The 17,187-nt window shown below is 47.6% G+C and overlaps 1 protein-coding gene across 1 annotated transcript; it reads left to right on the forward strand.

Moving 5' to 3' along the window:
* The first annotated feature begins 8,174 nt into the window (after positions 1–8,174).
* TMEM97 (transmembrane protein 97) lies at positions 8,175–17,146 on the forward strand. Its single transcript, XM_038759140.1, has 3 exons — positions 8,175–8,602; positions 14,106–14,250; positions 15,288–17,146. The coding sequence occupies exons 1-3, from the start codon at positions 8,306–8,308 to the stop codon at positions 15,536–15,538; spliced, it is 693 nt and encodes a 230-aa protein (XP_038615068.1). The 5' UTR covers positions 8,175–8,305; the 3' UTR covers positions 15,539–17,146.
* The last annotated feature ends 41 nt before the right edge of the window (positions 17,147–17,187 follow it).

Raw genomic sequence — 17,187 nt, forward strand, 5'->3', positions numbered from 1 at the left:
GTACATTTTGAAGATTCAACCATATTGTTAAGCTCCTTCAAGACGGGAATCATGTCTGTCATGTCTATTGGACCCTCCCAAGTGCTTACTTTGTACAGTGCTCCGCACGCAGTAAGTGCTCAGGGAATGAATAGCCTTGATTGATCTGACTGAGGAAAGGAAACTTTCTTGATGGGGATCATTGAGATTAGGCAGTTGCATTTGGGGGTCATTTCAGGCAGCAATCCAACCCTTGGAGACTCTCCCTAAGGGTCAGGATTCTCATCGGGAGTGACCCCAAGGTGGACATAGCCCCGGTGTTGGAATAACAGTCAGGCTAACTAGAAATCCATCCATCAGTGGTATTTATTGAGGGTCCATTGAATGCTAAGCACTTTTTTTAAAGGTGTTTAAGCGCTTACTATGTTTCAAGCACTGTTTTAAGCTCTGGGATAGACACACATTAATCGGGTCTGATACGGTCCCTGACCCACATAGGGCTAACAGTCCAAGTAGGAGAGAGCAGGTTTCGAATCCCCATTTTTACACCCGAGGAAACTGAGCCACAGAGGGCAAGGCAAGTGCCAAGCAAGCCAGTGGCAGGGGCAGGATTAGAACCCAGGTCCTCTGACTCACAGGGCCATCCACTAGTCCATGCTACTTCTTGGGAGAGTTACAACACAAGCGGCCCACACAAGCAAGAACCACCATTCCCCTACCCTCAAGGACTTTGCAATCTAGTGGGAGAGACCAATAAAAATGATTTACAGTGCTTTGCACATAGTAAGTGCTTAATAAATGCCATTATTATTATTATTATTATTATTATTATTTACAAATAGTGGAAGCAAGAGGATCACAAAGATACAGCTGGAAACAGTACAAGCAGACTGTAAATTCTCCTCTGGTCTGCAAGCTCCTTGTGGGCAGGAATCATCTATACATACTCTTTAATATTTACTCTTCTCCCAAGCGCTTAGTACAGCGCCCCGCACACAGAGAGCACTCGTTACATACCATTGATTACAAACTCTCTGTGCCTCAGTTACCTCACTTGTAAAATGGGGATTAAGACTGTAAGCCCCATCTGGGACATGGACTGTGTCCAACCCGATTAGCTTGTATCTACCCCAGTGTTTAGTACAGTGCCTGCCATTCATTCATTCAGTTGTATTTATTGAGCGCTTACTGTGCGCAGAGCACTGTACTAAGCGCTTGGGAAGAACAAGTCAGCAACATATAGAGACGGTCCCTACCCAACAACAGGCTCACAGTCTAGAAGGGGGAGACAGACAACAAAACAAAACGTGCAGACAGGTGTCAAAACCGTCAGAATAAATAGAATTATAGCTATATGCGCGTCATTAACAAAATAAAGACAGTAGTAACCATCGCCCCCCACCCCAGCCCTACCTCCTTCCCCTCCCCACAGCACCTGTGTATATTTGTACATATTTATTACTCTATTTATTTTACTTGTACATACTTACTACTCTGTTTTACTAATGATGTGCATATAGCTATAATTCTATTTATTCTGACGGTTTTGACGCCTGTCTACATGTTTTCTTTTGTTGTCCGTCTCCCCCTTCTATACCGTGAGCCCGTTGTCGGGTAGGGACTGTCTCTAGATGTTGCCGACTTGTACTCCAGTGCTCGGCACACAGTAAGCGCTCAATAAATACGATTGAATGAATGAATGAATGAACAACTGCCATGCAAAAAGGGTCATTAAGGATCAGAACTAACTGGTCTGGGTTGCCCCCTGCGTTCCACGTACAAAATAAAAATGTTTCTCCTCAGCCTCATTTCCCACCTGACTTAAGACGCAAGTCCAGGGGATCTGTGTTGTTTTTGCATGCTTGGCCAATCTGCTATGCTCCATCGACCAGCGGGCTAAAAAAACATCATCACTGGGAATCTTGTAGATTACCTATCAGGGCAGAAATTGATGGGACCGAGGCCTGGAGTGCTTTTTAAGGGCAAACATTTGGGTTAGTATAATGATTTCAGACTAGCGACAACCTGCCGCTTGGCTGCATCCGTGTTTTCATTAATGATTGAATAATGATCTGGCTCAGAACTATGAAACCACCTGTTGACTCTCACTGCAGCAGCAGTCGTTTTCCCCATCTTATCGATCATTTTTTTAAAAATTTCATTAAAAACAGGACAGTATTGGGAGCTGACAGATGATGTCTCTCTTTCATTCAAAAGCCTTCCTGGGTGAGATCCTTGAGGAAGGTGTAAAATAAGTGATTCTTAGCTGGTTGGATTACCTTGATCCTGACCAATGGTTAAGAGAGAATTGGGCAGATTCATCCAAGCTTCTAAATGCTAAATGAGGATTATGTCTGTTCCTGGTTTAGGATAGTTATTCTCTGTAATTTCCAAGTTGGGCAGTAAGAGCCGGGATGCACTGCCAACTATTCTGAAGGTTACCTTGAAACAAAGGCCGAGTGTTTGCCTTCTCCGTACAGAACAAATATTAGTTTTTCCACCAGGGAGCTTCTGAACGTAGCAGATTCCCAATTAGCCATGGTGGTAGGGCCAGGGATACCCTCGTTCACTCAAATCCCAGATAATCATATTAGACGACGGCGCCAACCCTTTCCCCAGGGTGGCTAATTCTGCTAGTAAGGAAATTGGCTGGTTTTGGGGTGCAGATGAAGCAGTGTGGCCTAGTGGAAACATCGGAGGCCTGAGAGTCAAAAGGACCCGAGTTCCGATCCCAGCTCAGCCACTTGTCGGCTCTGCGACTTTGGGCGAGTCACTTCACTTCTCTCTGCCTCAGTTTCCTCATATGTAAAATGGGGGTTCAACATCCATTCTCCCTCCTACTTAGATTGCAAGCTCTAGGTGGGACTGGGACTGTGTCCGACCTGACACAAAGAAAGCGCTTAACTAGAACCATTTTAAAAAAAAAAAAGGCTTTAAGGGCAGAAGTCAGCCAGACAGTTTTATTCACTGCCCAAAGAGCAGCGAAGATCCTGGGTTCTACTTCCAGCTCCTCCACGGGTCTGCTGTGGGACCTTGGACAAGTCACTTAACTTCTGTGGACCAAAGTTACCTCATCTGTAAAACGAGGATTTATAGCGTGAGCCCGAGACTGTGTCCAACCCGATTTGTTTGTATCTACCCCAGTGCTTAGTACAGTGCCTGGCACATAGTAAGCGCTTAACAAAAACCATAATAATTATTATTATTATCCCACATTTGGGTACCCTGAAGTAGGGAAAAATTTCTCCCTTCACACCCCTTCCAGATGACATCGTATGCATCCTGAAGGGAGTGGAGTGACATCGTACCAGAGTGCGTCCGAACCTCTGGGGGATGACTGAGCCACTGCTTTCCCTCCCAAGCCTCTCTTGGCTCTGGAAACTCTAGCTGGGGGGTGGGATGGGGGGAAACTTTAAAATTTTTAACCGCTCCCACCCCCACAATGAGGCTTAAAGCAATTACCTCACTGAAACCCATCCCTGTCAATGGGAATCTTCCATTGCCCCAACCCAACAGACAAAATATACCTGCTATTCTACACAGATTGTCTAATGCCCTAGGCCTTCTTGAGAATGCCTGAATTTTGTGTTCTGTTTAACGCACATCTACTGTCTATCTTGTAGCTATTTTTTTTCCACGCTTGTTTCCACGACTCCCCACTAGATTTTAAGCACCTTGAGGACAGGGGCGACTCCCACCTACTCTGAGGTACTCTGCCAAGTGCTTAGTCCAATGTACAGCACACAGCATTCAATAAATACTTTCATTTGAGCAGGGTGGTCAGACTCCCACTCTTTTGCTCTTTCCTTAAGGTTATACTTTGAGGTTAGGTTTTTTGGTTTGTTCAATAGTAGTATTGAATGCCTATTGCGTACAGAGCGCACTGTACAATAACTGCCTAAGAATCAGTAGATAGTTTTTATTGAGTGCTTACTATGTGCAGAGCACCGTACTAAGTAATAATAATGATGGTATTTGTAAAGTGCTTACTATGTGCCAAGCACTGTTCTAAGCTCTGGGGAGGTTACAAGGTGATCAGGTTGTCCCACGGGGGGGCTCACAGTTTTCATCCCCATTTTCCAGATGAGGTAACTGAGGCCCAGAGAAGTGAAGTGACTTGCCCAAAGTCACACAGCTGACAGTTGGCGGAGCCGGGATTTGAACCCATGACCTCTGACTCCAAAGCTCGGGCTCTTTCCATTGAGCCACGCTACTGTTTGGGAAAGTACAACAGAATTAGACACTGCCCCTGCCCATTATGAGCTTAGAGTCTAGAGGGGGAGAACAGTACAAAAGCTATACCCTCAAGGAGTTTCCAGCCTAATACGACGTAAACTGATGAATAGACTAAAGAGAAGCTAGAAGTAAAACGTGAAGAAACCAGTGACAAATACGTAAATGCAGAATCAGTCAGTCATATTTATTGAGCGCTCATTGTGTGCAGAGCACTGTACTAGATGCTTGGGTGTCTGATCCAATGCCCTCCCCAATGGTTGCTCAATTCTAGTTTTTGGACTGGCTGAAAAAAGTGAGACAAGGCTGATCATCTAGTGCTTTAATCAAGGACTACCACACAATTCTCAAGGTTGTAGGAGAGAGGTATTTTGAGTCGGTAAAACCAGCTGCTCACAATAATTAAAGGCTGCTTATCAAGAAAAGCAGTTGTCTTACTGATGGCTTTTCATCATGGGGGGGGGGCGGGTAAGAGACCATTTGAGTTGCTAAGAAACCTTCACCGCTGCTTCTCTAATCTGAAACCTGTGGTTTGGAAGAAACTCCTGGGCCCAGATTGTTTCCATTCACAGCCGGAGTCCGGTAAGTTAGGGTAGGAACAAACCAATTGGAAGCAGTGTGGCCTAATGGAAAGAGGACAAGCCTGGGAGAGAGTGGACCGGAGTTTTAATCCCGTCCACCGCTTGTCTGCTGTGTGTCCCCGGACAAGTCACTAGGCTTGTCTGTGCTTAAATTCCCTCATCTGTAAAATGGGGATTAAGACTGCGACCCCGAATGTGGACTGTGCCCAATCTAATCATCTACCCCAGCGCTTAATACAGTGCCTGGCACATAGTAAGCACTTAATACTTTTTTTTTTTTAAATAAAGCTGCTACGGGAAAGCTTTGGTTTTAAATCCCTGGGTCAGCCAATCAGTTGAATTTATTGAGCACTTACTGTGTGCAGAGCCCTGAATTAAGCACTTGGGAGAGAACGGTAAAAGAGAATTGGTGGACGTTTTCCCTGCCCTTAAGGTGTGTAGAGGGGAGGTCTCGAACGGAACCGTGGTAATAGGGTAGCAGCAGACCCATCTCAGCCATTGACGGTGAGCGTTCGTGCTTTATCTGTGCTATTTATTGAGGTCTATAGGGTGCTGCCAGATTGGGCACACAATATCAGGACCGGGACTGGAGTTTTAATCCCATCCACCGCTTGTCTGCTGTGTATCCCCAGACAAGTCACTAGGCTTGTCTGTGCTTTAGTTCCCTCATCTGTAAAATGGGGATTAAGACTGTGACCCCGAATGTGGACTGTGCCCAACCTAATCATCTACCCCAGCACTTAATACAGTGCCTGGCACATAGTAAGCACTTAATATTATTTTAAAAAAAAAAAAAAGCTGCTACGGGAAAGCTTTGGTTTTAAATCCCTGGGTCAGCCAGTCAATGTTAAATTTATTGAGCACTTACTGTGTGCAGAGCCCTGAACTAAGCACTTGGGAGAGAACGGTAAAAGAGAATTGGTGGACGTTTTCCCTGCCCTTAAGGTGTGTAGAGGGGAGGTCTCGCGAACGGAACCGTGGTAATAGGGTAGCAGCAGACCCATCTCAGCCGTTGACGGTGAGCGTTCGTGCTTTATCCGTGCTATTTATTGAGGTCTATAGGGTGCTGCCAGATTGGGCACACAATATCAGGAAAATGGATGATCCCTGCCTTTGGGGGGGGGTGCAATCTGAGAGGGGTGAAGAGACGTGCATCAATGTCAATCAATAATATTTATTGAGTGCTTAGTGCAGATTACTGTACTTATCACTTGAGAATGTACAGTAGTTATGACGTGATCTCTTTAGAGAAGCGGCGTGGCTGAGTGGAAAAGAGCACAGGCTTTGGAGTCAGAGGTCATGGGTTCAAATCCCGGCTCTGCCAGTTGTCAGCTGTGTGACTTTGGGCAAGTCACTTCACTTCTCTGGGCCTCAGTTACCTCATCTGTAAAATGAGGATGAAGACTGTGAGCCCCCCGTGGGACAACCTGATCACCTTGTAACCTCCCCAGCGCTTAGAACAGTGCTTTGCATATAGTAAGCGCTTAATAAATGCCATCATTATTATTATTATTATCTCTGCCCTCAAGGGAGTTTGCAATTTGGCCTGGGAGTCCGACTACAGCTAATTACAGGTAAGAGGAAATAATGGAGTTTAATGATCACGTCCGCAGGTGCTTTATGTGTGAAGAGTGCCCCAGTGCTTAGGGGATGAGGACTCAAGTGCATAATATTCTTACACTCTCCTTTCCTTTCATTGTCGTGGAGAAAATGTCAGATTTCTTGTATTTTTTACTTTTTTCCTCCTTCCTCAAAGCCCCACACCAGAGTCCCAGCTCAGAAAATGCCGCAGCTGCTGGCCAAAGGCCCGTGAGCGGTTGAGAACCGGCCCCGAGGGGTCGGGGGCCGAGGCCGGAGGGCTGAGGGGAGGTGATCCTGACATCCAGTGGGATAGACCATTGGCCTGGGCGTCAGCAGGTCGTGGGTTCTAATCCCGGCTCCGCCACGCCTCTGCCGTAAGTCCCTTCCACCACCTCTGTGCCTCGGTTACCTCATCTGTGAAATGGGGATTGAGACTGTGATCCCCATTTGGGACAGGGACTGTGTCCAACCCGGTTTGCCAGTATCCAGCCCAGCGCTTAGTACAGTGGAGTCAGAGGTCATGGGTTCAAATCCCGGCTCCGCCACTTGTCAGCTGTGTGACTTTGGGCAAGTCACTTCACTTCTCTAGGCCTCAGTTCCCTCATCTGTAAAATGGGGATGAAGACTGTGAGCCCCACGTGGGACAACCTGATTACCGTGTATCCCCCCCCAGCGCTTAGAACAGTGCTTTACACATAGTAAGCGCTTAATAAATGCCATCATTATTATTATTATTATTACGGTGCCTCTGGGCGAGGCACTGGTTCTCTCCCAAGTACTTAGGGCTCTGCACACAGTAAGTGCTTAATAAATTCACCTGATTGACTGGTTGACCTAGGGATTTAAAACCAAATCTTTCCCATGGCAGCTTAAAAAAAAAAAAGTTAAGCGCTTACCATGTGCCAGGCACTCTATTAAGATCAGGTTGGACACAGTCAGTGTTAGGTGTTGCAGTCTTAATCGCCCCCCTCTAGACTGCAAGCCCGTTGTGGGCAGGGATTGTCAGTCTTTATTGCTTTATTGTACTTTCCAAGCGCTTAGTACAGTGCTCTGCACACAGTAAGTGTTCAATAAATATGATCGAATGGATAAATGAAGGAGAAAGAATGGAAGGAAAAGAAATGAGGAAAAGGAAGGGAAGAAAGAAAGGAAAAGAAGGGAGGAAAGAAAGGAAAAGAATGAAGGAAGGGAGGTAGGGAGGAAAGAAAGGAGAGGAAAAGGAAGGGAGGAAGGAAAGGAAAAGAAAAGGAAAAGGAAGGGAGGAAGGAAAGGAAAAGAAGAAGGAAGGGAGGAAAGGAAAAAAGGAAAAGAAAGAAGGGAGGAAAGGAAAAGAAAAGAAGGAAGGAAGGAAATGAGGAAAAGGAGAAAGAAGGGAGGAAAGAAAGGAAAAGGAAGGAAGGAAAAGAGTAAGAGGAAAGAAAGGAAAAGAAAGTACGAAGGAGAGGAAAAGAAAGAAGGGAGAAAGGAAAAGAGGGAGGAAAGGAAAAAGGGAGGAAAGAAAGGAAAGAGGAAGAAGTAATAATAATAATAACGGCATTTATTAAGCGTTTACTATGTGCAAAGCACTGGGGAGTTTACAAGGTGATCAGGTTGTCCCACGGAGGGCTCACAGCCAATCCCCATTTTCCAGATGAGGGAACTGAGGCCCAGAGAAGTGAAGTGACTCGTCCAAGGTCACCCAGCTGCCAAGTGGCGGAGTCGGGATTTGAACCCATGACCTCCGACTCCAAAGCCCGGGCTCTTCCCACCGAGCCACGCTGTTTCACGACAGAGGAAAGGAAAGATAAGCAAAGAAAGGGTGGGCTCAAGATGCCACCTCACGAGCCCCTCAGGCCGTCCGTCCGCCCGCCCCCCGACGGGCCCGGCCAATGGGAGCGGCCGGCGGGGCCCGCTGAGCCAATCAGCGCGCCCGCCCCCTGCGGCCCGGGCCAATGGGCGCGGCTCTGAGGCGCGGGAAAGGGCGGGAGGGGGAGCCCGGGCGGCCGCGCCTCATTTACCTCAGGAGCGAGGGCCGCCATAGCGGCGGCCTGGTCGTGGTCAGCGGTGCAGGACGTCGACAGACGGACAGGCAGACGGACGCCATCCCCGCCGCCGCCGCCGCCATGGGGGCCCGAGGCTTGTCCCGCCTGCTGGAGTGCCTGCTGGGCCTCTACTTCCTCACCCACATCCCCGTCACCCTGCTCTTCGACCTGCAGGCCCTGATGCCCAGCGGCACCTACCCGCCTGAGGTGACGGACGACGCGGCCCAAGCCGGACCCCTCCTCATCCTCCTCCTCATCCTCCTCCTCATCCTCCTCCTCACCCTCCTCCTCCTCCTGCGTGGCTCAGTGGAAAACAGCCCGGGCTTTGGAGTCAGAGGTCACGACTGTCAGCTGGGTGACTTTGGGCAAGTCACTGCACTTCTCCGCGCCTCAGTTCCCTCATCTGGAAAATGGGGATTAAGGACGTGAGCCCCACGTGGGACGACCTTTTAGACTGTGAGCCCACTGTTGGGTAGGGACTGTCTCTATGTGTTGCCAGTTTGTACTTCCCAAGCGCTTAGTACAGTGCTCTGCACACAGTAAGCGCTCAATGAATACGATTGATGATGATGATGACAACCTGATCACCTTGTAACCTCCCCAGCGCTTAGAACACTGCTTTGCACATAGTAAGCGCTTCATCATCATCATCATCATCAATCGTATTTATTGAGCGCTTACTGTGTGCAGAGCACTGGACTAAGCGCTAGGGAAGTACAAGTTGGCAACCTACAGAGACGGTCCCTACCCAACAGTGGGCTCACAGTCTGGAAGGGGGAGACGGGCAACAAAACAAAAATTATTAACAAAATAAAATAAATAGAATAAATCTGTATAAATAAAATAGAGTAATAAATACATACAAATATATATATTTGTATATATGTATATATTTGTATATATATGTATATATATATTTGTATATATATTTGTATATATGGTTGCATATATTTATTTATTTTACTTGTACATTTCTATCCTATTTATTTTATTTTGTTGGTATGTTTGGTTTTGTTCTCTGTCTCCCCCTTTTAGACTGTGAGCCCACTGTTGGGTAGGGACAGTCTCTATGTGTTGCCAATTTGTACTTCCCAAGCGCATAGTACAGTGCTCTGCACATAGTAAGCGCTCAATAAATACGATTGATTGATTGATTGATTGATTTGTATATGTATAGATATATATACAGGGGCCAAAGTCCCCTTTGGCCCCTGAATCCTTGGGGCCAGAGTCAGAGAGGCCTTGAACATGAAATTAGGTAAACCGTCCATGAACACTAATCTGTCAATCAGTAGTATTTATTGAGGGTCTACTTTGTGAGCCCACTGTTGGGTAGGGACCGTCTCTATCTGTTGTCAACTTGTACTTCCCAAGCGCTTAGTACAGTGCTCTGCACACGGTAAGCGCTCAATAAATACGATTGATTGATTGATTGAGAGTGGAGGGGTAAAAAGTGATCCCGTCCTCAGCGAGGTTACAATTTAAAGGGGGACGCAGGCATAAAATGAATGACCATTAGAAGGAAATAAAGGAAGGAAGGATAGGTGAATAAGTGCAAATTAATCGGGGAAGACTTTCTGGGTGAGATGAGACTTGCTAAAAGTGCTGAGATTGGAACCCAGGTCCTCTGACTCTCAGACCCACCCTAATAAGGAATAGAGAAACTCCTCTGTAAGTTTTTCTCCTTTGAAACGTGCAACTCCCTCTTTGTTCAGCATCACTGCAAACCACCCTTTATGTCTACAGTGAAACTCTCTCTGTACATAATGTAACTTTGTGTGTTTATTTGCTGTATATGCAGTGGTCCCTGTAGCTGTATTCCCTTTATCTTTTCTTCTCAGTATTGACTAGCCTAGAAAGCCAACTCATTCAGAACAGAAACTTTATCATCAATCGTATTTATTGAGCGCTTACTATGTGCAGAGCACTGTACTAAGCGCTTGGGAAGTACAAATTGGCAACATATAGAGACAGTCCCTACCCAACAGTGGGCTCACAGTCTAAAAACAGTCTTTATCTGTTATTTGCTTCATTTGTGTGCGTATGGGTATATTTGTGTTTTAACGATTACTCATTGAGTTTACTATGTGCTAAGGGGTAGATACCAGATAATATGATTAGATACAGACCCTGCCCCACACAGGGCCCCCAGCCTAAGAGGGTGGGAGAGCAGGGGTCTTATCACCATTTAACAGATGAAAAAACTGAAGCCCAGAGAGATAAGTGACTCTTCCCAAAGTTGTCACACAGCAGGTAAGTGGCAGAGCCAGGACTAGAACTCAGGTCTCTGACTTTTTTTGAGAAACTGCCCTGTTGGCATTTGTGCCATTCGTTGGCCCCCTTCATTTCAGCCCACTGTTGGGTAGGGACTGTCTCTATATGTTGCCAACTTGTACTTCCCAAGCGCTTAGTACAGTGCTCTGCACACAGTAAGCTCTCAGTAAATACGATTGATTGATTCCTTCTCAGGAATTGGAGCTTCTCGGACTTTTCCTTCACCACAGAGAAAATAAATATTTTTTTTTCCTTCATGGGTTGAGAACTGAAGCCCACAATGTGTACGGGATTTACCCCAGGTCACTTTAGTGGTCATAGAAGGAGTCTAGAATGTAGGGTGTTCTGTTCCATAATGCAGAGCGAAGGCATTGTTCTCTTTCCAAAGCTTTCACCTTATCATGACTCTGAATTTATTGCCCTACCCCTACTGCTTTAGAGGTAGATAATTGGAGATGATGTTTTAGAGGATATTGAAGTGGAGGAATCAACTAATCAACTCTGTTATATTGTACTCTCCCAAGCGCTTAGTAGAGTGCTTTGCACACCGTAAGCGCTCAAAAAATACGATTGATTGATTGATTGGAGGAGTTGGGAAGCCACCTTGGATCCTGCAGCTCCTGCATGGAGTTCCTCCTCTTTCGAAGAGTCTGGTTGAGTGCAATTTAACAAATGAATGTGTTCAGTTGAGAGAGCTAGTGTCCAACACAAATTGGAGGTAGATCACCCCCTTTTGTGGCTTTGGGTCTGCAGCCAACTTGCTTTTTTGAAACTTCTGCGGGGCGGGGGAGTGTCTGTCTCTGTGTGTGTGTGTGTGTGTGTGTGTGTGTGTGTGTGTGTGTGTGTGTGTGTGTGTGTGTGTTATAAAATGGTATCTATTAAGTGCTTGCTTTATGCTAAGAACCGCGGTAAGCCTCAGGATAATCAGAGCAGGTACAACTCCTGTTCCACCCAACATTCATAGTCTAAGGAGGGAGAGCAGGTAGCTATCAGTCAATCGGTGGTATTTATTGAGTACCTGCTGTGGGCAGAACACTGTACTAAGAGCCTGGAAGAGTGCAAAAAGTTGGTAGATCTGATCCCTGCTTTCAAGAGGTTTACAGTCTTGATGGGTATCTTACCCCCATTTTATATGTGAAGAAACTGAGGCACAGAGAGATTACATGGCTTGCCCTAGGTCACCCAGCAGGCCAGTGGCAGAGGTGGGACTGGAACCGTCTCTATATGTTGCCAACTTGTACTTCTCAAGCGCTTAGTACAGTGCTCTGCACACAGTAAGCACCCAATCAATCAATCAGTCGTATTTATTGAGCGCTTACTGTGTGCAGAGCACTGTACTAAGCGCTTGGGAAGTCCAAGTTGGCAACATAGAGAGACGGTCCCTACCCAACAGTGGGCTCACAGTCTAGAAGGGGGAGACAGAGAACAAAACCAAACATATTAACAAAATAAAATAAATAAAATAGATATGTACAAGTAAAATAAATAAATGGAGTAATAAATACGTACATACATATATACATATATAAATACGATTGAATGAATGAATGAACCAGCCTCTGGATTCCCCCAGTCTTCCTGAAATAAAGTCAGAGTCGACGCTAGCGTCGTGCTGCTTTCTCAAAGCTGTTCCTCACTATCCCGTCAGGACTCCGCTAGTCCAGTAATTGTCGTTATCTCTTGATTTTACCAGGGAATCTCCCTGGGCTCATCACAAAGCTTAGTTCGTTACAATTTCATTTGCCAAATGGGATGTGGAGACTGAAGTCGGTTTGGGTGCAGTGTGAGGAGGAATGAAGGCAACGTCCTCATTGTTCAGGACAGCAAACCTGAAGTCTAATATAGATGGGGCTCAAAGCTTTAGGATCCAAGAAAAAGTCCGCTTCATCAGCCCCAAGCCCCACCTCCAACAATAACTTGTCTTCAATCAACAGTTGTATTTATTGAGTGCTTATTATATGCAGAACACTATACTAAGCACTTGGTAGAGGACTATACAACAGAATTAGCAGACGAGCTTACAGTCTAGAGGGGGAGACAGACATTAATATGAATAATATGAATGTGAATTGGTATAAATATGAATATAATAATTTATGGCATGTAATTTAAGAATATGTACGTGAATGCGCCTGATCTCGGAAGCTAAGCAGGGTCGGGCCTGGTTAGTACTTGGATGGGAGACCGCCTGGAAATACGGGGTGCTGTAGGCTTTATTTTTCCCCCTTCTAGACTGTGAGCCCACTGTTGGGTAGGTACCGTCTCTATATATTGCCAACTTGTACTTCCCAAGCACTTAGTACAGTGCTCTGCACACAGTAAGCGCTCAATAAATACGATTGAATGAATGAATGGGGAGCGTATCTACCATCCAAAGGTCACGGATTGGGATGCGTAGGTGACGCAGAAGGAAGAGCGAGCCGGGGAAGAGATGTGGAGAAGATGTGACTTGAGTCATGCTTCCAAGGTGGAGAGTGGCAGTCTTTTGTGTATATGGAGAGGCGGGGAGAGAGTTCCAGGCTAGGGATTGGCAACGAGATAGATGAGACTGGGACACAGTGAGTAAACTGGTGCTAGAGGAGCAGTTTGGAGGTTGGGCTGTAGTAGATTAGTGAGGAGAGGTGATGTGATGTGATAGAGCCAGTGATAGAGCCAGTGAGCTTTTTGTGAAAAGCACTGTACTAAGTGCTTGGGAGAATACAATATAATGGAATTAGCAGACATTCCCATAACAAGCTTAAAGTCTAGTGGGGGAGACAGGCATTAATATGAATAAATAGCTTATAATTTATAAAGATTTAAACATAAGTGCCTGTGTACAGAAGTGTCTTCCTGCCGTCTAGGCGGGCCTGCAGTTAAGGTGGTCATTGGAGAAGGATCCCCAGAATAATAATAATGATGGCATTTATTAAGCACTTACTATGTGCAAAGCAGTGTTCTGGGAAGGTCACAAGGAGATCAGGTTGTCCCATGGGGGGCTCACAGTCTTAATCCCCATTTTACAGATGAGGGAACTGAGGCGCAGAAGTTAAGTGACTTGCCCAAAGTCACACAGCTGCCAATTGGCAGAGCAGTGATTCGAACCCATGACCCCTGACTCCAAAGCCCAGGCTCTTGCCACTGAGCCACGCTGCTTCCCCAGAAGAGGAAATCTAGGCCCAGAGTCTCTCACCTCAAAGCGTGGTGGTGTTTGGTTTGGGGATCATGCCCCTCTTCTGTAAATAACATTCTGGTGGGGAATTGCGGGGGGGGGCCTCTGATTTGGGGGAGGACAACCAGAGTCAGCAGTCTTTCGCAGAGTAAGTGCTTAACAAGTACCCCGATTTTTTTTATTATTGTTATTTAAAATGTGTTTTGACATCTTCCTCAGTCGCAACGGGGCACCTGGCGGTTGCTTGCGGGTTAAAGAACATGGGGCTTTTTTCTCTGCCTGTAGTTGACAGACCTGATGAAGTGGTACACAGAGACCTTTAAGGACCCCCTGATGTTGGACCCCCCGTCCTGGTTCAAGTCGCTGTTGTGGTGCGAGGTTTTTTTTCAACTTCCTCTGTTCCCCATCGCAGCGTACGCCTTCTTCAAAGGTTAGTAAGAATGGGGATGCTGTAAATGCTTTTCGGCCCGGAAGCCCCTCTCCATCACCCAGGGATTTACCCAAAATCGGACTTCCAGGAGTAGGGACGCCCTGGCTTTCTGGTGGGGCGGGGGTGGCTACTAGGCACAGCAGAAGGGGCGGTGCGCTAGAGGAAGGTTTTAAAAGAGAAGCTGCCGGGGCTGCATATGGAAAGACCACAATAAAACCTCTTTAAGCTTAATATCTTTGTATTCAAAGTACAGCTGGTTTTGCCACGCCACAAGTTTGGGGGCGGGCATTTTGGAGAGAAAGCTTTTGGGGAACGTTCCCTCCGCCACGTGCTTCGGTTTGGCAAAACCCGATCCGGGCGGAAAAAGAGACTGGCAACGTGCACAGCACCGGTCGGGGCGGGAAGCCGGCTGGCGGGGGTGACTTCTGCGTAACGCCAAGCCCCCGTCCCCACTCCGGCCCAGGAGAACCCACTCTAGTCTAGTAGTAGAAGAAAAGGCCGCCTCCCCTCAGCCGAGATGATTCAAAACGTGTTTTTCCGGCCCCTGGCGTTGCAAACTAAGCGAGTGCTACCGGGCCGCAGAGGGAATTGAGCAGGAGAACGAGGGCCGGGAGGAGAGACGGGAGTAAGATAGAAAAAGATAGGCAGGGAGCCGTGGCGAGGTTGTGGCTTTGGAGACCGTAAAAAAGCGCAGCATCCCAACAAGCAGCCCGTGCCCCGGCTGCCCTCGGTTGGTATCGCGGAGGAAAGCGATGCCAGGAATTTCTCTCTTGGTTGTTGGAACACAGGTTCACTGCTAACCACACACATCGATTACCAACCCCCAAGTCTCACGGATGGATATTTTTCTATTTTCTGAGATTGGGTAGCGCCGCCGCACATTAAACGAAAAATTGTGTCTATTTCCAGTTTAAAACTCCTGTTTTCGAGTGATTGGGGTAGGATCTGGTGGCGAGTTGGGTCACGGGCAGCCCTTCCCAAGGGAAGGGCTGGGAATGAAAAGTTCCATTTTCTTTTTCCATCTGTTCTAAACACAGGAAGCCGCAGGTGGATCCGGATCCCTGCCATTATCTACTCAGTCCACGTGATCTCGGTTTTGATTCCAATCGGCACGCACATCCTGTTCCAGAATTTCCCCAAAAGCTCACGCAGAGGGCCTCAGACCCTCCAGGAACGGCTCACCCTTTTATCTTTCTATGCCCCGTACTTCTTCATCCCGCTCCTGCTCCTGGTCTTCATGCTGCGGAGCCCCCATTACAAACCTGAGGAGAAGAGGAAAAGAAAATAGGGTCCGCCCGTGGCCGTTTCCAAGGGAGAAGACACGCACAGGCCAGTCTCCATCTCACCCCACACACTGAGGACTGGGTTCGGGCTCGGCCTCTTGGGGCCCCGACACAGCGATGGCAACGACGCACCAGAGCGAGAGGGCCGGCACGGAAGCCGACTGGAACCCTTAACTTCCCAAGAAAAATGAACCGAGCCGTTACCCAGCTGGGAGGAGGACGAGGGAGAGATGAGGGCCAGAAGATTCACCGTTTCAGGGCTCTGGGCACCGAGTCTACCCCCGCCAGCCCCGGACAGCACACCAACTCCCGCAGCCCGGCGTGTCCACCGTTCGTCTGCCCGGCTCACCTGGGAGCGGGTCTCTCCGGACCCGACGACTGCCGCCTCGTACCCTGCAAGCTGACCCTGGGATGCCCTGGGACGAAGCCAGGTTTCGGCGAAGCCACTGCAGTCTGGACTGATCCAGGGCCACCTCCTGACCTCCTTCCCCACTTCCACATTCCAAATAATTTGTCTCTCCTTCCAACCTAAGAACAGGAGGGCCAAGAAACCATGTACTTGTCCCAGCGGTGGGGACGTCAGCCAAGGCAAAGATTCCCAGTTCGTCGCTCAACACGCTTGAGTTCTCAGCAACTTTGGGAAAGTGTTTTTTTTTCTTTTACTTTTTTACAAAGCAGGCACAGGGGTAAGCAGAGGCACTGTGACCTGGAAAGGGATGTGGGGGGTTTTGTAGGGGCTGGGGGGAGGAGGAGAAAGGGGGAATAGATGAATCAGGTAGAGGTAGAATCAAGAAAGAATCCACTTGAAGGCAACAATTACTTGCGGGCAAACTGCCTGAGGGTGTCCCCATTAGCGGTGAGCACCTGAAACACGCAGGAAGAGGGGTGGCTGGCCGGCAGTTGATGGCCGTTTAATGCCCACTCACCCTCCCTTGCGGTGGTCTTCCGCTCAGAAAGAGAGTATAACCCCTGTTGTTGTTCACAGTGTGTGCCAAGGAGCTGCATTGAGTCTTAGCTCTAAGATATCACATTCATGATGAAAAGCGAAGGATACATTCCAACCCCGGGGGCTTGACTACCAATAAGTCCTTCTCAATGGTTTGCAATTTTTTTTTTTTTGAGATCCATTTGAATCATGCTCTTGAATTGACCCACTAGTGGGCCAGAAACTGAAGTCTGGTTTGTGTTTGCCTGTTCCTTTTCAAAGAAGCCCTAGGCCTTGAGGAGCTCCTCGGATCCCTGTCTACCCGCACTGCCCACTCCGTGTCAAGAAATTCTTGCCCTCTATCCCAAATCCCTCCTGGGATTCAAGTTCCCTCCGTTTCGTGCTGTTTGTCCCTTGTAGAACCGGAGCGCACAGCCGTAGTGTTCCCCTCCCGCTCTCGTGAACGGTTAGCCGGCGACTGTCGGCGGCTTCGGATAGCTCGGGTGTTGACCCCCGTCTTAAAGTGTGTAAATGAGGCGCTGTTTGTGGTCCCAGGCTGTTTCTTCCCAGCCTGCTTTCTCTCCTTGTGGGGCAGGGTCGTAACTTACTGTAGGGCTAAGGATGGATTTGGATTCATTGTGTGATTCTTCCATAACCGATACAAATAAAGGTATCTGCTGGCCCTTCATCCTTTCTCTGTCTGTGTGGGGTGCAGTGGGAGGTGAAGGG

The sequence above is a fragment of the Tachyglossus aculeatus genome, chromosome 17, assembly GCF_015852505.1.
Source record: "Tachyglossus aculeatus isolate mTacAcu1 chromosome 17, mTacAcu1.pri, whole genome shotgun sequence".
Taxonomy (NCBI): Eukaryota; Metazoa; Chordata; class Mammalia; order Monotremata; family Tachyglossidae; genus Tachyglossus; species Tachyglossus aculeatus.